Source organism: Kryptolebias marmoratus, linkage group LG7 (genome assembly GCF_001649575.2).
Source record: "Kryptolebias marmoratus isolate JLee-2015 linkage group LG7, ASM164957v2, whole genome shotgun sequence".
NCBI classification, from domain to species: domain Eukaryota; kingdom Metazoa; phylum Chordata; class Actinopteri; order Cyprinodontiformes; family Rivulidae; genus Kryptolebias; species Kryptolebias marmoratus.
The window spans coordinates 6187628-6208168 of NC_051436.1; the positions used below are offsets into that span (position 1 = coordinate 6187628).

The following is a 20541-nucleotide window of genomic DNA, read 5'->3' on the forward strand; positions in this document are numbered from 1 at the left end:
ATCTTCGTGTTGAATCAGCGTTGTTAGCATGCTTCTCACTGCTAGCTCCACCGTGTTTAGCTTCGCCTCCATTGCCACAACGCGCCCCTCGGCCTCCTCGATTCGTTGGTTCGCTTTGTTAATATCCTCTCTTATAACATCTAGATGTTGTTTGTTTTCTTGTCTAAACTCTTGTACTTCACGTAGGATCATTTCGAGGTTAACTCTGGGTTTTTCGTTACCTTTTGGTTTTCCGAGTCCGTCTTTAGTGTTAGCATGGCTAACCATGCTAGCATGGCCAGCCGTTTGCTGCGGTTCGTCATCACAGTCCGACGCGTTTGGAGCATTTTTCTTGTTTCTTTCTCTTGTTTCCATCCTGTCCTGCGCTTGCTATCTTGCAATAAAGTTTCTGAGTAGTTATAATAGGTTGCAGGGGTTTTCTAAAATCTTTAAGGAGGAGCGCTCTTCTTAAGCGGCCATTCGGTTGAAACCGGAACCGGAACCTCTCACCCATTGATTTAAATCAGGTGTTGGAGCTGAGGAACAAGTAAAACATGCAGGATGGTGGCCCTCCAGGACCAGGGGTGCCCACATCTGAGCTAACTGCTAGTCCGAGCAGAGCCAAGACCAAAGCAGACCGCCGTCGTCTTAAAACAACTCCAATTTCAGATAGAATAAATTCTGTTTCTCAAAACTGAAGCCATTTAAAGAGCTATCTACAGCAGGTAAGATATAAACGGTTCATAACCTTTCAGCAGATCTGAACTATCATTTAAAGCTTCTTATAGTTGACTCTTTTAACTTGCCTCCTTTGTGTTGAAATAGTTTTTTCCTCCTCTTTACCTCATATCAACGTGTGTCTGTAATATTACGGTTGTGTGCAGTAAATTTTATTACTGTATATTTAAAATAAAGTTAAACCTGCTAATATTTCTATGAATCTGTGCTCACTGTGATCTCAGCCGCTCAAAGTTGTCCGAATGAGGAGAGGTTAATTTTCCTCCACAGCTGTAACCTTTTTAATGTCACCTACCGCCATAATTAAGACTCATTGTAAATCTGAATGTGACCAGATGCAGCATAATGGACAATTATTAGCATTTATTTGATTCCAGCTTGATTTGTCATCGAGACTGTTTGTCATCCGTCGGCTGCGAGCTGCAGCCGCACATCTAGGTCACCGTGATTGGAGGGGGGCATTTTATCGATCACCCCCCCACGGCGAAATGATTCCCTCTGCAGGAACTCGGGTCTTCATTTTCAACCACGAAACGCCGTCTGGGAAAGAAATCTGGAAATGTGCGAGAATTTTACGAATGCCGCCTTTTTACAGTGTCCTCAAAACATCCGTTTCAGGTCTGGGTGTAAAGGTTCATGCAAAATTATATAAATATTTCAGTCATTTTGGAAACAGAGGAATGATTTAGATGTCTTACGTTTATTTGGTCAAAACTTGAATTCACCGTTTAATCCAGATGTTTACATACATCGTAAAAAAAGACTAAACATTTCCTGTTTTAGGTCAGGTAAGGTTCCCAAAATTACTTTTATTTGCTAAATTCTTGAATAATGAGAGATAATTTTTAATTTCCCTCTTCAATGTCATGAGTTTACATACACTAAGATTGGTCTGCCTTTAAACTATCCGGGAAAGCCCAGATGATGATGATGATGATGATGATGTCATAGCTTTGGACTCTTTTGATTGGTTAGCTGACAACATTTGAGGTACACCTGGAGGCACACCTTGAACACGCCGCCGCTTTGTGTGACATCAGGTGGAAAACTGAACAAGATATCAGGAAGAGAACCGCCGACCTCCTCAGCTCTGGCTGATCCTTTCGTATAATTCCTGAAGGGTCATCTGTTCAAACAGGAAGTCCGAACGCCACGGGGACGTCCTGCCATCGTGACGCTCAGGAAGGAGACGGTTTCTGTGGTCCTCAGAGTCCTGGACCAACAGGAGCTGAAAGTAACATAAAAAAAGACAGATTATGGTTTCTAAACGCACAAAAGGACAAAGACGTTACTTTACGGAGACGTGTCCTGTGGTCTGACGAAACTACATCTGAACTGTTTGACCGTAACAACAGTTGGAGGTAAACTGTGAAGCACGGCGGTGGCAGCATCATGCTGTGGGGGTGTGTTGTTGCAGGAGGGACCGGTGCTTTAGAGCAGATCATAGATTCAACAGGATTTTCCTGAATTCTGATGAATTAATTTGAATTAAACACATGTCATAGTTGCTTAAGATCAGAGCTCTCAAGTTTTGATCTTTCTCTCCATCCTCTCAGCTGTTAGATTGTAAATACTGATCAGTAAATAGCTGTAACTTATTTATTAGGAATTAGTAGCTTTAGCTAACCTGAACATTTCCAGGCCTCCTCTTGATGCTCAGACAGAACTTCCTGCTGTCTTTCAACCACGTTGAAAAGCTTTCTTTCATGCCTATGTAACCCTTAATTAGATAATTAGTTAGACTTTTATTTTGGCGGACCTACTTCCTGTTATCCCCCCAACCTTTCCACCTTAATTAAAGCTCCACCTCCAGCGCAGTTGGAACGTGTTCCACTGTGATTGTGGCTGGGTGTGTGGCATCTTGCTGAGAACAATTCACCCAAAATCTCTGACTCCACTGATTTGATCTTTCGTTTGAACCGTTGGTGTTGTTACCTGGGCGTCATCAAGACTGTCCCAGCTGATTGCAGTTTGGTGCCCCACTTCATGAAGGTCGGGTTTTTTTTATATGATGGATCAGATCCTCCTCTGAGTCCAAGGATGGCGAGCTAGAAGAAAGAAGAGACCTATGATCTTTGAATTTATTTTTGAAATAACTTGTCTCTCACTGTGTGTTTGTAACTGTTTGTTGTTGTTTGTTTATTCCCTTTAAATTCACAATATATACACACAAACTAAAACCATTGCTTCGTGTTTTCATTCACACCTCAGGCTCCTTAAAGAACCCTCTTCTGATGCTGCTTTTGTAGCCGCAGTTAGCTGCCTAGCCCATAATTGTTACACCTACATCTTTATCTTTCTGCCTCTCCATCTTTAGCTCTCTGTCATCAGATGACAACACGACTCATATGAAAACAATCGTGCTCGAAGGGGCAGGTCTCCTCTCTGCTGTTAGATTGACAGCTGTCAGTGCTTGGGGAAGTGGGCGGGGCTTACAGTACGCTGCAGAATGAGTGTTTTCTCACATTTAGCTGGCAAAGTCACTAGATTTGTCGCTAGTCGCTTTAAAAAAAATGCTAGAGGGATCTGAAAACTTGCTAAACATAGCGTTAAAGTGACAAAAAGGCTGTGTGCGTGTGTTTTTCTTGCGTGAGAAATACAAAGTGTGGCGTGTGAGGGCCAAATGCGGGACTTTTGGCTGTCCCGCACAGGGTGATGCGGGACAAAGGACTGGGGGGGGGGCTAAATGCGGGACTGTCCCGCCCAATGAGGGACAGTTGGCAAGTATGTAAATGTGGCGATAAACTCGGGTGATAGGCAAGCTGCCACTTTGGTTTCCATCCCGCAGAAACGAAACGACACGTTGGGACAGAAACGAAGAATTAGTTTAGACTATAAAAGCTGCGGTCTGCAGTATTTCTTAATCCTACACTCTTGTCTGTAAAATCAGTTTATTCTCTTTTTGGTTTTAGAGCCAAAATCAATCATAGAAGAAAAAAAAAAACAGACTTGGGGAAAATTAGTTTTGGCTTCAAAGCAGAATTGTCAATCGGTGATTTCTAACGTCTGCCTGTGTTTGTATTAAACTCAGGTCAGGTCATCGATAGAGATATTCTCTGTCTTCAACCCAAACCGACTCCTGCATCAAACTGGGTTTCAGATGAATAACAGCGGAGAGATGATTTCAAGTCGGACTCGTGCGGTTTCCATCGATTTCATGTCGTTTTAAAAAAAATTTTTTTTATTCTCCGGCGTTCGCAGGCATCGCTCTGGAGAAAGTGTTCGACTACAGCGAGTACTGGGAGGTGACCAGGGGCCTGTACGCGCCGTTCGACTGCACCGCCACCATGAAGTCGGGCAACGCCGACGTGTACGAGAATGAGATCCCGGGAGGGCAGTACACCAACCTGCACTTCCAGGTACGCCGCCGCCGCCGAACTCAAAAAAACTCTAATTATTTTATTGTTGTGGACTTGATGATAGTATTAGCTAAATGTAACACTAAATACTGCTTGTTTTGTTGTTTATTATTAATATTTACATGAATATATAAAGTATTTTCCTTAAAAGTCTTTATGTAACAGAGATATTTTTGGTAAAATTCCCACTAAATTAACTAAGGCTTGTCCAATGTCTTTTTAAATTTTTACTCATTTGCATGTTTTATATTATTTTCAAGAACATCTAAAGTGTTTTATTTTGTATTAAAGTCAACAATTTATGTGATAAATCTACAAGAAAGTAAACAAATCCATAAATATACAAGTCAGTAAAGACAAAAATAAACATTTTTTGGTGAAATTCCCACTACACTAAAATCTTTTTTATTGGGTTTAGTTTCTTTCTTTGTTTTTTGGCCCCGTGTTTTATTATTTATGTGACTATATAAAGTATTTATTTTGTAGTGAAGTCTACAATTTATTTAATACATAAATAAGAAAACAAACAAATAACTAACATTTTATTTTTGGTATAATTTCCACTACGCCCAAGGCTTTTTTTTTTGTGGACATGTCTTTATAAATTGTTCTTTTTATAACAAAGAAAATATATTTTTTACCTGGTGTTGTTAGTTTATTCTTAATACTTACCATTAAAATAAAAACAACTGATATGACTTTAAAGAAATGGCAAAAATTGAAGGTTATTTGTACCAAAAGGCTCTTTATTAATAACTTTAATGACATTTATTTCAGCTTTATTACACATTTAGTGCTTCTACACTGTTCAGTAACACAATGGTATGTTTAAAGGATAAATTTAAAGGTAACTTTCCAGAGTTTTAGTCATTTTTGTTGTTGAAAGTACCTGGACTCCATGAGTCCATCTGGCGTTTCACCAAACCCGAAGGTTTTGGCACCCATTCTCTCGGCCGGCGTTCCTCGACTCCCCGCCCCCCAAACGGGGGCCCAACGAAAGCTTTATTTCCTGCTCATCGCCGCTGTCGTTCGTTGCAGGCTCACAGCATGGGGCTGGGAAACAAGTTCAAGGAGGTGAAGAAGGCTTACGTGGAAGCCAACAAACTGCTGGGAGACCTCATCAAGGTGAGACGAGACAAAAACTTCCGCCGGTCTTTCGTGCTTTTAGTCACCTGCAGAACAAAACTGCAGCCGGTCGTATTTGTTGGTTTATTTCAGAAAACTTTGATTTTTTCCTCTAAACGTCGCTTAAATGCATCGCGAAGAAAATATACAGGGTCGGCCATTTCTGTGGATGCATCTTAATAAAACTGGAATGGTTGGTGATATTAACTTCCTGTTTGTGGCACATTAGTAGATGGGAGGGGGGAAACTTTTCAAGATGGGTGGTGACCATGGCGGCCATTTTGGATCCAACTTTTGTTTTCTCAATGGGAAGAGGGTCATGTGACACATCAAACTTATTGGGAATTTCACAAGAAAAACAACGGTGTGCTTGGTTTTAACGTAACTTTATTTTTTCAGGAGTTATTTACAAGTTTCTCAGCACTTATAAAATGTGTTCAAAGTGCTTCCCATTGTGTTGGATTCCCAATGCAACCCTTTTCTCCCACCTCCACTTCCTGGAAAGTGGATTGGTCGTTGAATGGCCCCCCAAGGTCTCCCGATCTGACCCCCTTAGACTTTTATCTTTGGGGTCATCTGAAGGCAATTGGCTCTGCTGTGAAGATACGAGATGTGCAGCACCTGAAACTACGGATGCTGGAAGCCTGTGCTCGCATTTGAATTTCCCTCCAGCTGTACTTCTGCCTCCCTTTCATTGCCTCTTCTGCCTCTGGTTTCTTCATCCCGTCACTCGTGGTTTTTGGAGAACTTTCAGCGGGACGGTTTCAGACGGCTCCGGCTCGGAGTGAACGATGCTTCGGACTGATTTCCTGAAGGGCACATTAATCGTAGTCATGGAGAGGAGCTCCATTACCAATTCTATAGTCAACAGACTCATTCACACCCAGAATTTACCTCCTGCCTGCCTTTCTGTTTCTCATTATCTTTCATTAAATCCTTTGTTTTCTTCCCTTCATTATTTACCATCACACCCTGGTAATAGATTCATTCCTCTTTTTTTCCATGTTCACACTCACCCTGTAATTATTTTACTCTATTTGCATTCTCTTTACCAGCCCACACTTCTCCTTTATTTTATTTATTTATTTATTTGCACCTTTCTGCCCTTTATTGCGTTGTTTCGCACTTATTTATTCCATTTCTTTTCCCATCATCAGGAATCAATGGGAGCTTGTTTATTTTACCACCTCCACTGCCTCTTGTTCTCGTTTTTTTTTGTATTCTCCTTGTGTGTCTCCCTCAAATTTAAGTCTCTGGTCCCCTCTCCCTGCTTTCATTTCCCCCCGTCTCTGCTTCCCTCATCAATTCTCTCCCCGACTTCCCCCGACTCTCTCCCCCCGTGTTCTCTGTCAATTCAATTAAGACTCTGTGGGCTTCGCTGCACAAGCCAATGTTGGCTCGATGTGCCTACGGGTGACGCCGCGCTCTCTGTTGTACCCTGTTAGCTTGACAATGGCAGTGTCTCTCACACTGTCAGCCTGTCTATAACTTGGAGGGGGAACTGCTTTACGAGATGCAGACGGGAAAAAAAAGGGGACAGGCCACACAAAGCCCCCCGCGGTACGCAAAACCTCCCGATGTACATCCTGCAAGGCGTGATCTCGCTCCCACTTTGAAGCTCGGAGCAGCCTGAGACGGATCAAGCCGTCAGAAAGGCTTGTTTATATAACTTAACTTCAAGAACCAAAAAAAAAGAACTATTCCCAACAAAAGCTTTAACATTTAATGATTGCTGGAGCATTTGCATAAAAGTAATCTGCTTTGAATTAAAGTGATAACTCACATCTTTTGAAGTTTGGTTCTGTGGAAAGGTTATGAACTAATTAATATTTTACTTGTTGCAGACGAGCGTTTTCAGCAGAAACACTTGTTCGAGTTTTCCTGGAATATTCAAATCCATCCCGTCCGGGTAAATAAAAATGAGCTCATTTTTTAATTTTTTTAATTTTAAATGATGCCTTTGGTTATAATAAATGTAAAATTTAGCTAGTTTTAAGTGAATCTCCATAAACCCAAACAAGTTTTAGCACAATCATGGTTTCGGATCTGTACGTCAAATTAATCACCCGACGCAAATTCACAGAATCTGCCTGGACTTGTTTATTCATAAAGATAAAGTGGAATGAAGTTATCCTCGGTTTTCATCCGTATTAGTGCGTCTTTGATCAGCACGGAGAGGAAGTTTCACTGTCCTAATGATGCAGCCGTACGCCGGTTTACGACCGCAATTAGCGCCGTTGGATGTTCGACATGCTGCTTGCTGCCGTCGAGGGACGAGTTCAGGAAGATACGGCAACACTAAAAATCTGTTTCTTTCACTCCCGGAGGGGGCGCGTGTGTATGTGTCGCTCATCGACCTTCGAGGGAGAAGCTCGGCGTTAGGTCGAACATCTGTGGAGGTTTTTAACGTCTCGCCGTCAAAAGCCCCTTTTCCACAGGCTCTAAAGTTCCTGGCTCCACTCTACTCAGCTTGCTTTGTGCTCGTTTCCACCGGCATTTTTTCGAGCCTGGTCCCTGCTTCTTTGGTCCCTGCTTCGGACTCGGGCCAGCCGGGCCGGCCCTGCTTCGTGGGCGACACAAGCTTAGCTCCTGTTCACTCATTGGTCGTGGGTGTGACCAGATGCAAGCATAAAGAGCAAACGGTAGGAATATAAACAACAGCGTTAGCTTACCCTGCAACGTTTCTGCCGTCTGTCCCCCAGCTGAAGGCGCCGTAAAGCCTGAAATCTCCGGCGGATAACAGCCGTCCAACTCCGCGCAACAATGGCGGCTTCCAGAGCATTTCTTCCACTGCGCCTCTCTTCCTGAAGTCTCAGGAGAATCCCCAGAAGTTTAAAAAACAGCAACAACACAGGGCCAACGTTGTCCATAGCGCTTTCGTTGTTTATACAACTGGCGCCAAGTTTCGGTAGTGCACCCCCCCGCGCCACGGCCCCGCCCCCCGCAACACGAGGAGGCGTTCCTCTGCTACCGACCAAACTGGCCGGTGGAAATGCGATGCATTCTTTATCGAGCCGAGCCGGACTTCTGAATTAGAGCCGGTGTAAAAGGGGTATAAGGTTCAGATCAGGACTCTGACGATATCGTAGTCGAGACTGAATGTGTTTAACTCAGTCAGTTTCACAGATATTCAGCTGAAATTCAGTGTGGCAGTAGCTGAGAGTCACCTTCAACACTTACTCAGATTTTCCTTTCAAACTTTGGCATGAAAGGCGCCGGGTGAGATGCTAGTTTCCGTCTTCCTGTGGACTAAAAGAAAACGCTGTTAACTCAGGAACACCCTGTTTAAACCAACAGGGACTGAGATAAATAAAGTTTCTTTTCTCATCTCGTCACTTTAGTCCCTTCCTCTTGAGCATCTCCAACAATGCTGTAAATATCCTCTGGAACAGCGTGTTGCCGGAGCTCGGCAAACCCCTCGTCGCCAGAGGATAATTGTTCAAACTCATCTCCTCTTGCTCTTAAGCTGCTCGGTATCACTTTTTGCTTGAAGGCGTATTTCCTGTCGAGCAGAACCTACCTGAGCCGAAGCCTACAGGTGCTGCTGTAACTGGATCATCTTCCGACGGAGTTAAGGATGCTGCGGCAGCCGCTAAATTAATTGGCATTGACTTGTGTTTTGCTGAAAAGGGAAGCTTTGGAGGATTTCCAGCTCTCCAAAAAACCCACTATTTATCTACTTTGTGTCTTTAACTTACACTTGTTTTTCCTCCTCTTCGCTCAGTTGACTCTGTCGCCGTGCAGGCTTGTCAATATCTGTTTTTGTCTCGTTTTTGGTTTTTTTTTGTGGGGGGTTGTTCTCGCCTTTTCTCGCCGTCTCTGTCACTTTCCTTTTACGATTACAGGCACGTATTCGCTCACCTCCACTCTCTCTTCCACTCGGAGGTGGAGCACGTCTTGTATTGCCTGTGGGGCTGCAGATGTCGACTGCTCCCGTCTGTTTGCCTCCACCTCTCCTCCCTTCGCCTGATCTGTCCATCCCTTTATTTCTCCCCCCGACTCTTCCTGTAACTCCTTATCGTCGCCCCCCCTGTCATCTCTCCCACCCTCTCCACTTTCATTTTGTCTTATCTCTCTCTTCATCAATCGCTCCCACCTTCTCTCGTTTCGATTCGACTTCCTTTATGTAGCTCTAATCTTTCTATCATTTCTTCCCTCCTCCTCCTCTCCTTCCCTGAGCTTCTTGTTATCACTCCTCTCCTTTCTCCTCCTTCTGACAGGTACCATTCTTCACTCTGCTTCTGGCTTGGCTGGCTTGTGTTATTGTGTGTGTGTTTTATTTGCCTCCCGTCCTACACACACACACACACACTCACTCAGACACTCTCTGTTCTGGGTGATATAATCCTTTACCCATTAGGGGAGCCTGGGTTTGGATAGAGTTGCGTTTCGAAGCAAATTTGAGCAAAGTACACCGACACAAGTCACAAAGGCATACAAGCACACACACAAAAAAATCCCTGCCATTCTTTCGCACAGAAACACTCTGTCCCTCACGCACGCCGCTGTACCGAGTTTCTGCTGCTGGGGGGGGGAGTGGAGTCATGCGTGTCCACCTACTGGGAGCTGTTCGTTAATTAGAGAGAGAGAGATGCTAATGGGGGAGACGGAGAGAGGAAGATTTGGACTTTAAAGAGGCACTTGAGCAGAGTTTATACTCGAGTGTTACTGCGGCGTCAGTGTGGCAGGTCCCACTTTAAGGGCGCCGCCATGTTGTATTTTTGGGACCAGAGTCTGGAGCTTTAAGCCCCGCCTACTCCCCAGCACACAGTCATAGTGTCCAGGCCCGTAGCCAGACTTCAAAAAATCCTGAGGTCAACCACTCATTATCCCCCTGCACATCAGTTATAATGAAGACCAAAACTGAATTAAAATAGAAGCATTTATTTAAAACAAGTGACTTGAATGTGTGTAAATCCATGGGGATCAGCCTCATCTGAAGCAACAGAGGACTCAGGGCACAACCATGACGACTCACTGAAATGACATGAATTCGTTTATATGAATGTTGATTCAAAACACAAGATTTTAGCAGAGATTTCACCTTTTTATCAAATACCAGTGAGGTGTTGTAGTTTTGGAGCTGGACCAGTTCTAGTGTGGTCCGGATGCAAAAAAAGTGCTGAAATCGCCCTTTATTGAGGTTTCACAAATCAGATTAAGGTTTCACAGATCACACAGTTGGTTTTAAATGTTCTACAATCAGTGCAGAATAATCTGGTCCAGGTTTGAAGTGTCTAGGTGTTGTAGTTTTTTAACTAGAGGAGATTAAAGATGCTGAAGGGAGGGAAAAATTAGGTGGAATCGCCCTTTAGCCGTTTTCCGAATCGGCAGCGCCTCCCTCAGGAAACTGGTGGAGCTACGCAGAGAACCACGCCGTTCCAAAGCCTTGTTTTGATTCATTTTTTTATAATATACACAGCATATACTGAGGTACGGACCTCGGTGCGGCCCTGATAGTGTGACATGGCTTTTCTTTAAGGCAAGAAATAATTACAGCTAAATTCGGAAAACTGTATTAGAAAATTTAATGTTTGAACAGAAATCAGAAAGATAAGTATTTAACTCACACATATATATATATATATATATATATATATATATATATGTGTGTGTGTGTGATTTTTATTTTTTACCAAGTGTAATGTCAAGGCTGTGACATTAAGGGGTGGGGCTTAAAACTTGGACTGGAACCAGCCTCTCTGGGCGTTAGACCTGTTCCAGCTTCAGTTTCCAGGTTTTGTTGGATGTCTAGATTTGTCTTATCGAGTCAGTGCTTTAGAGAAGATAAGCCTCCTGCAGTTCTCCTCTTCAATAAGAGGCATCTGTACTGAGCGGATGATGGTTACATCACAGCACATGCACCAGAAGAAGAGCCGCACAGGAAGTACATCTTCACGAACCCAACTCTGCGGTTTCAGCTCCTCTGCTTCTCTGTTAAAGTTTGTGATATTCGCAGTGATCGGATGATCTTTTGTTCAGTTGGACTTCTTGTCTGTAAAAACAAACCTGTTTGCAAATTTTGTCCTGCTGCTCTTCCTGCCTTATCGTGCGCGATAACTAGCCTAAACCAGGAAGTGCACGATTGCCCAAACCGACACAAGCCCCGCCTCTCCAGATCACGTGTGACGAGTACTGAGGCGCCGATTTCGTCAAACATGAAGGTGAGAACGGCAAACATTAACTTCGCTTTAGAACTTTGATTTATTGAAAGAATTATTTTAAGGTAAGGTTAGTCGTTTGAGTGGTTGTCAGCAGTCAGAGCGATCTCAGTTTGGAGAATCCGGGAGGTATTTGCACAGCTGCTCCAAGCAGGACCTATTCAAGAGCAGATTTCCACCATTTAAAGAACCAATATCGATCCACTGAGAGTTGAATCAACCTTTGGACAAACTAGATCTTCTAGGACGTCTGATTTCAGCACGTTAGCACAGGAACGCTGACATAAAGTTGAGAAAACTGCGCTGTCAGTTATTTAATTTTTTATCCACTCCTAATAGAATAATAGTTTTTTTTTAAATGACATGAATCCTAACAAAGTTTGCTTTGACGTGTTCTTCATGAAGAAAATAACGCCTACAAAACCATTTATACATTTTAGATATGTTGCCTTCATGCCACTTTATTTATTAACTTTAGTTTCGAACACTTTCATCTGTTTTTAATTATGATTAATTTTTTTTCTCAAACCAGCTGATTGAACCTTTCTTGTTCATCAGCAAAGTGGCTTTACGCTCCATAACATTTGTTCTTTTTAAAGAAAATAAGTTTTATAGTTTTTAAAAATCCTTACTTTCAAACGGAGACTAGTATCTTCTTTCTTCACACCAGAACTGAGGAGTTTTTCGACCAGACTGGGATGTGATTTACCCCCCATACCCATCTGAAATTATTGAAAAGCTCACACATCATATGAAGCTCATTCTCAGCTGATATGATTTTTATTTTTTATTTCTTCTGTATGTAATTCACCCAGAGAGAGTCGGAGGTGGGTGATTCATCAACAAATATTAACACTCTTGATCTTACTGCGGTTCGAGAGGAGAAAAAATATTTGTCAAATGGGCTCCAGGAAAGAGAAATGGGACTAAAGTGATTCTAAAATAGTGTAAAAAGTCAATGTGTTTGGTGACGGATCATTTATAAAGTTGATTAATGGGATGAGGGTTGAATCTTTGCAACGCGGGGAGAAAAACGACAGATACAAGAGACTGGGGATGCACGCTCATGCTTCATTCTTTCACATTTATTTCAAACTTTTCCTGTCGGCGTTTTGTTCAGGAACCTAATGCCCACCCTGTCTCTGTCCTTCTCTTTCTCAGGGATTCCAGCAACCATTTCAAATCTCTTAAGCTCGTCTGTAAACATTTCTCTGTTAAAGAAATCTACCGTCATCTTTAAAAACCCAGTCAAACTGGGCTTCAGGTGCTGAGGAAGCGCTCGCTTGTCTCATTCAGCGGAAAATATTTATATTATTGTTCGTAACAAGCACCTAAACCCTGGAGGATTGAAGAAAACCCTGAGGGATGCGTCCTCTTCATGCCTCGCTGAGGACACGTCTCGGATACGAGTGTCCAGGTTTTGGGAATTCCTCGTCGGTTTTCCTTCCTTCCTCAGTCTTTCAGACGGCGCTAATAGCCGGAGGAAAAACCCGCCGTCTTGTTTGAGGCGACCCTTTCCTCTCTGCAGCCCCTCAGCTGTCAGTGTTTAAGTTCACAGCTCATCATCTAAAGGTTGGGTTTAAACAGGATCCCGCCCTCTCTTAGGAAGTCCCGGAAATGGGACGATTTTTAAAATTTAACAGAGGTTCGTGTCTCTGTTCTCCATTTGATCTTTTCTCCTGGCGGTGACACAGACGCTGGGTTTTAAAAGCCTTTATCTCTCTGACATGCTGGATATCGACTCCTGGGCTGAATCCTGACTGATGGTGATCGGTTCTTGTCACGTTGGTGCTCGGAGTTGATCGTAATTTGATTTCTGTTTATCTGCCCGCCTATGGAGGCTTGACCACGGGGGTTTTCCACGAGGGGTCCGGAGGTCCAACGTTTCAGTATCACAATCTTTGAGCCACTTCATTATCTCCCGCCACCGAAAGGTGAAGCTGGATGATATTTTGTGTGTGTGTGTGTGTGCGTACTTGTATTTGCTACATTGTGGGGACAATTTTCCTAACATATACCAACTTGTGAGGACCAACTGCTCCTCGTGGGGACCAAAGCCTGGTCCCCACAAAAATGATGTTTTTGGGTTAGGGGTTAGGTTTAGGACTAAGGTGTGAATTGAGTTTAGGTTTGGTTTAGGGTTAGCTATGTACTAATAATGGTCAGGGTTAGGGTCAGGCTGTAGTAATGTATGGAAGTCAATGGAAAGTCCCCGCAAAGGTAGAGAGACAGACGTGTGTGTGTGTGTGTGACCAAATCATCTCCTGAACCGCTGGATGAATTTAAGTGAAACTTGCGGAACGTACTCATCGGACGTGCATCGACAATGGATTAACTTTTGAAGTTAACCCAATGCAAGATGGCCGCTAAGCTAATCCACTGTAACTCGGTCAGTTTTGCAGATATCGAGCCAAGGTTTGAGGTGGTGGTAGCTTAGAGTTATTAACGACACACTCTGATCACATGGCATTGCTCAGAACATCGTTTCAAAGGCGTGACCAATAAACGGCAACGACTTCTCCGTTTCTCAGCACGAGATGATGGAAGTCTGAAACTCGAGGGTGAAGGACGGTGGTTTCTTCAAGGAACGCGTTTTTCTTTTTGCCATGTGCTGGAGAAAGAAAACTCTGATCATTATCAAACTGCCTGAATTGATTGGAGAAGTTGCCGAGTTCTTCGGTCAGAACGGTGAATGAGACCTTAGGAGACAAACAACCAGTCTCACACACACACACACACACACACACACACACACACACACACACGGATCATAGCAGGATGCTTCGCTGTCAACACGAGGCTCAAAGCAGCGCTCCCTTTTTCTTCTCAGGACAGATTATTTTCCAGAGGTCCCAAACAATCAGGAGGACTGATCAGAGAAAATAGTTCTCTGCCGTCCAGCCCTTTGTCCTCCTGCAGAGTTTCACTTTGTCCTTCATGCTTTTCTTGGACAGAAGCAGGGTTTTTTTTTCTTTCCTTCTTGTCACAAGGTCACTTTCCAAAAGTCTGTGCCTCACTGTGCATTTCGAAGCACTTTCAGCCAGCCACTGTCAGCATTGAGCTCTTCTCAGGTGGCGACCCGCCGGACTCTCTGCGGTCGGACCTCTGGCCTTGAAGTTCCTAATGATACAGAAATCTATTCAGGTTGCAAAGCAATGATGGTTGCATGCTTTTATTTGGAGCCAACCATCACTAATACAAGATAATGTTCCAGATAACGATTTCAAGCACATCAGTTCATCTTTTTTAGCGGTCAGCTGGACTCTTTCACATCTTTTCTGAAATAAGATGTCTATAATTTTGGGTTTTTGTTATATATTCCTTGGACAGTAAAGGTCTTTGCATGATCAGTCTGCCCAGAAGTCCAAGAATAATTTTTATCTGCAACACTTGAGACGATGGCACGATTGTGCATCCATGCAACTTGATTTTGTAAAAACAAAAAAGAGGAAAGTCTTAAATCTGACTCTGCAGTTGTTGCAACAGAAGAGTAATGTTTTTAATTGATGCTGGCATCGGTGTCTCATTTTCAGGCCAAAAAAAAAAAAAACCCCCCACCCCTCCACTTATCACCATTATGCTAATAGGTACCACTATTACCATAATGATATACCATTAAAAATAAAGATGGAATACATGCGATTGCAATTTATCTCTCCTGCACCCTTTATCTTCCCCTTTCAGGTTCTCTCCGGTTTTACCGAAGAGATTTAAGGGCCCGCCTGGATGTAAACACCTTTTCTCTCCGTGTTCGCTCTGTACTAAATCTTTGTCGACGGTATCTTCGTTAATACGGGAATCTGTCGCCGGCTGTGAGTGTTCGGTCCTGCCTGCGTGCGGCGGACAGGAAAACACCCAGCAGGACTACAGAGAGACAAATGATGTCGTCTGCCAGATGCTGCGGCAACTACTTTTTCGTAGGAAGGAATATTAAACTGTTGAGAACCGCGGCGACGTCTCCGGTATCATCTCCGAGGGAGAGGTTCTGTTTGCGTGAGCGGAGAACACAAGTCGTGTAGCGGAGGAACAAACGACCTCTTCGCGGCCTGAGTAAATGTTTAGCGTCCGCGCCGACTGACGCCGTCTTTCTTTTCCCTCAGGTGACGCCGTCCTCTAAGATCGTGGGGGACCTGGCTCAGTTCATGGTGCAGAACAACCTGACCAGAGCCGAGGTGGAGGAGAGGGCGGACGAGCTGTCCTTCCCGCAGTCCGTGGTGGAGTTCCTGCAGGGATACATCGGAATACCACACGGAGGATTCCCCGAGCCCTTCAGATCCAAGGTACTCTACTTTGGGCTTTTCTTTTTTTTTTTTTTTTAATGTTAATCAATAAAAATGACCAAAAAAATCAATTTGGTTTTCATAAAATGATCAGATTGTTCGAGCGGTTAACAAAAGTTCAGGAAATATATAATAAAAAGCCAATTTGAAGGCGCCATGTGAGGAGCCCGCATAAAAATTTACACATCAAGACGTGAATTCTGCCAAATTATTGGTTTCGTGTGACAGTCGGGATTCTTGAGGAGGGTGTTGAAGGCAGAAATGAACACTGTGTAATTGCCGTGTCCTGCTTCTTCTTCTCCTTTTCATCTCCTTGTCTTTTCTTTTCACGGCTACAAACGGCCACGCGGAGACTCCAGCACATCAGGAGCCGTCAGCTCGGAGTCTCTTTGAGGAAACTTGTTCGATCTGCGCGCACGAATAAAGGCAAATGTGTCACGTTGCTCAAAAAAAAAAAAAAAAACGTTGGACAGATTTTTGACATTTACAGAAAGAGGTTTAATTTTTTATTTTTTTATCCACAAGACTTAATCAAATGCTATCCACACACACAAAGACAGACACACACTCTGACTGGTCGTGTAAAATATAAAATATCTGTCGAGATCTTTCTTTTTTTTTTAAAGGTCACCCATTTTTTCCGTCCTTACGGCTGCCAACAGTTTAAATATGCTCTTATGTTTCTGTAGAAAGTGAAATATTTTAATGTTTTCCTCCAGCAAAGCTATTTTCCCCTTCCAAGTCCGATCCATCTTTATTAATCTGAATCATTTGCCAAATGTCTGTGATATAAACCTGTCCAGTTACAGCGCCGGCTTTCTTTGTTTGCCTTTTCTGAATCCCGCCAACCTTTTCCTCCTCGTTCTCGTTAACTTGATCAAATGTTTTGTCGTTTAGCTCTAGCTTTGACAGAAAAACGGTTTTCCAGGTTACGAGGGTGACCTTTAGCGACCCGTGTATTCGGTGGCGCTGAATCTGTCTCGGTGTTTGTAAAGTTACGGTCCAATCAGGTTGAACAGTTTTCTGTAAATAATCAGTTTTCTTATAGTTGATGCACACATGAAGGCTAAAGGTCTTTTTGTTTTATCCCCCCTTTGGTGTTTATTCAGTTTTTATGACACCATTTATGTTTAAGGTGACAAATCAAGAGTTTTTGTTAAAAAAGTCAGGTTGTTCCTCTAAATCGATCTTACCTACAGCTCAGGGGAAAAGCTCGAATCGTCGCTCATTTCTTTGTTTCGCTTCCAAGAAACCAGAATTTCTTGTCGTGTTTTAAAGCTCTTGATGAATTTGCTTTCTGAAGGTCTTTCAGAGTTTTTTGGGGAACATTTCTGACTTTTTCAGCTAGTTTTTATTTCAGTATCTGACCAGTTTTTAAAGGATTTTGTTTTCTTTTTGTTAAACCACTTATGTCCCATCTATAGACCAGTGGTCTCCAATGCTGGTCCTGGAGGGCCACCATCCAGCAGGTTTTACTTGTTCCTCTGCTCCAACACACCTGATCTGAATTAACAGGCTTCTGCAGAACATGAAGAGGTAATTTAACCACTGAATCAGGTGTGTTGGAGCAGAGAAACAAGGAAAACATGCAGGATGGTGGCCCTCGAGGACCAGGATTGGAGACCCCTGATCTAAAGATCATTCAGGCGTAAAAAGACTCCCAAACAAAAGGAATGAATTAGTGTTTTGTCGAGACGTAACTTGGCAAAGAAAAAGCAAATTACATAAGATTCTTGGCTACAAACTAGCTAAAGTATTTAGCAATCATTTATAAGCAGAATTGAATTAAAGGAATCATTTTAAATCGTATCTTTAGCTACTAACTAGCTAAAGAATTAGCTACCTTACTGCCAAATATTAGCAAATTAAAAAGTAGCTCATTACTTCCCAGCTAGCTAAATAAATTAGCAAGTTTACCGCCAACTAGTACTTTTAAGTTAGGGATTTTACCAGTATCCTGGTATTTATTTACTTGAATTTGTGGAAAAGAACAAAGAAAACAGTTTGTTGCACCAACAACTTAACAAACGGGCGACGATGTTTTTGTCCGTTTGTCGTCGGACGGAGTCAAGATGGCCACCGCAGCTAAGTGAATCAGTTTTACAGAGACGGAGCTGAAACTTGGTGTGGTTGTAGCTGAGAGTCGTCCTCAGCACGTCCTCTGAGGGCGAACACATCCTGCAGGATGTCGCGTCAGTTTACACAAAATGTTACTTACGAGGTTTGACCAAAATGGCTTTTTGTTTTTAGCCTCACCATCAGATGATCTCAGTTTAAAACGTGAAGGGCGATATGCATTCCTTCAAGAAATGCTAGGTCATAAAGTTGATGATGGATCTCTCAGATCTCGTTGGATCTTTGCTGGTTTTTTTCTTTAAGTCAGGATTTTCAGACCGAGCTCATCTGCTGCAGGAGAAAAAATTACTCTAAACTTTCTCCTGCTGTCTACTTGTCCACTTTATTAAAACACACACACACACTTTGCATAATTTGCTGACATGGTCATAAAATGAGTGAAAAAGCAGCCAAAGTCTTTAAAGTCCCAGAGAACCAACGATCAGGACCGCTTTAAAAGAGGACAAGAAAAGTCCGGCTTCTCGGAAGCAAATTTTATAAAAATCAGAGGTGGTTTAAAACTTTAAAGCACGACTATATTATTAAATCCGAGGGTAAGTCGCTCACTCATCCCCCAGATGGGTTTAAACAATCATTATGCAAACACTTAAATTCATAACTTGTATTAGTGCATCGAGTTTCTGCTTCCATTTGCACTTAACAAGGAATCGGCTTGTTTCAAACAAATCTAATTGTGACGTCTTATCTCCGGGTCCGCTCTGAGTCCAAGGAACTGATTTACATAACTTTTATTCTGAGTTTCATTACACCGCCTCACTCCGCCCATGTCTCACTCTTTTAAAAGAATCAAGCGGCTGAAAGGTGTAAGACGCTCTCAGAGGCGCCGCCGTTAATGAGCAGGGACTCTCTCCGCAACACAAATGACTCTGCTATCTTTGAACCGTTAGACCTGTGACTAATAGCGCCACGTCGAGCCCTTTGTCTGCGTATTTCCACGAGGTGCTCGTAAAGATATGATCCAGCGAGCGCGCGCGCGCACACCGGCGCTGTATTAAACTCGGGAAACGGGATCATGTGGGGAGGTTTTATCTAAATAACCCTGCGCCACTCAAAGGCAAAATTAACAAAAGAGTGTGAGCTCGGGGTGACGATTAGCGACAGTTTTTGTTTTAATGCTAATTCTTACCCTCACGCAGAGCTTCATAGGTGTGCTCAAGTCTTCCTTTTTGCATATTTCACAACATCTTCAAAGCGCAGAGCAAACAGGCTACTTCTGCTTAAAACGCACTTCATTTTGGAGAATTAAAACCGAAACAGGGGCGTCTCGTTCCTCCAGCTGCGTGGATAAATAACACGTCGCCGCGTCGCAGCGGCTTCCACTTCGACGCGTTTTTACAAAAAAACAACGATTTTGTGGCTCGGATAAAGAGTCAGATGTTGAGAAACCATGTATTTAGTGTTTATTCCGCTTCGTTGAATTACTGAATCTTTGATGTTGCAGAAAAGACGGACACACAAACGAGTCTCAGACCAGAGGTTCGATCATCAGTCATACATTTATTTAAGCCAGGGGCGGGCAGTCCTGGTCCTCAATCCCAAATGTCTGTTTTTGGATCTTGACCACCAGGACTGCAGGATATTAGAAGAACTCGCAATGTGCGATATTATTGGAAAATAGTCTTCCTCGCTTTCCTTTCTCCATCCATCCATCCATCTTCTTCCGGTAGCAGCCTACGCAGGGAGACCCAGACTTCCCTCTCCTCAGCCACTTGGGCCAGAATCCCAAGGCGTTCCCAGGCCAACCGAGAAACATAGTCCCTCCAGCGTGTCCTGGGTCTTCCCCGGGGCCTCCTCTCGGTGGGACGTCACCAGGGAGGCGTCCAGGAGGCATCCTCACCAGATGCCCGAGCCACCTCAGCTGGCTCCTCTCGACGTGGAGGAGCAGCGGCTCTACTCTGAGTCCCTCCCGGACGACCGAACTTCTCACCCGATCTCTAAGGGAGAGCCCAGACACCCTGCGGAGGAAACTCATTTCAGCCGCTTGTATTCGCGATCTCGTTCTTTCGGTCACTACCCAAAGCTCGTGACCATAGATGAGGGTAGGAACGTAGATCGACCGGTAAATCGAGAGCTTCGCTTTTTGGCTCAGCTCTCTTTTCACCATGACAGATCGGTACAGCGCCTGCTTCACTGCAGACGCTGCACCAATCCGCCTGTCGATCTCCCGCTCCATTTTTCCCCCTCATTCGTGAACAAAACCCCGAGATACTTAAACTCCTCCACATGGGGCAGGAAGGACATCTTCCCCGACCCGGAGAAGGCACTCTACTTTCCTTTCTGTCACCATCATTTAAACCAGGTGTGGACGTCCAGGCCAGTGAGTCTGTTGGATTAACAAATCTATCATTAGCCTGCAGAACATAAACGGATGCTGCTTGAAATATACCGAGCCATGATTTATTGCAGTCCATGACATCGATATTGCGTTGACAATGAATTTGACATATTGTGCAGCCCTGTTGACCACCATTGTCTAAACCAGTAGAACGCAGTTCATGCTATGATTGTTTTTCCAGTCGTTTGCTTCGTTAATATTCCAGTGACGATAAATGACCCAACTGACTGCGCGGCCGACGTTTGAGCTACGATGGTGTCCTCTTGGACTTCAGCTGCTGGTGCATTTAAAAGTATTTGCCTCTTACAGAAGGACGATGGAGTCTTCTGCCTTCCCTCACCTCCGTGAACCCTCAGCCATCTGTGGTTGTTTCTGAGCAGAAGCCGGCAGCTGTTGGTTCCAGCTGGACCACACGGCACCTGCTCGGC

General features: G+C 43.6%; 1 protein-coding gene across 2 annotated transcripts in view; it reads left to right on the top strand.

The window, feature by feature from the left end:
• The window catches only part of pcxb (pyruvate carboxylase b), a 393092-nt gene that overhangs the window by 352394 nt on the left and 20157 nt on the right, over positions 1–20541 (top strand). For both annotated transcript variants that reach the window (XM_017414395.3, XM_025005546.2), the window contains exons 20-22: positions 3919–4076; positions 5115–5201; positions 15463–15642. In XM_017414395.3, the coding sequence (XP_017269884.1) occupies positions 3919–4076; positions 5115–5201; positions 15463–15642 (425 nt within the window). The remainder of the gene's footprint in view (positions 1–3918; positions 4077–5114; positions 5202–15462; positions 15643–20541) is intronic.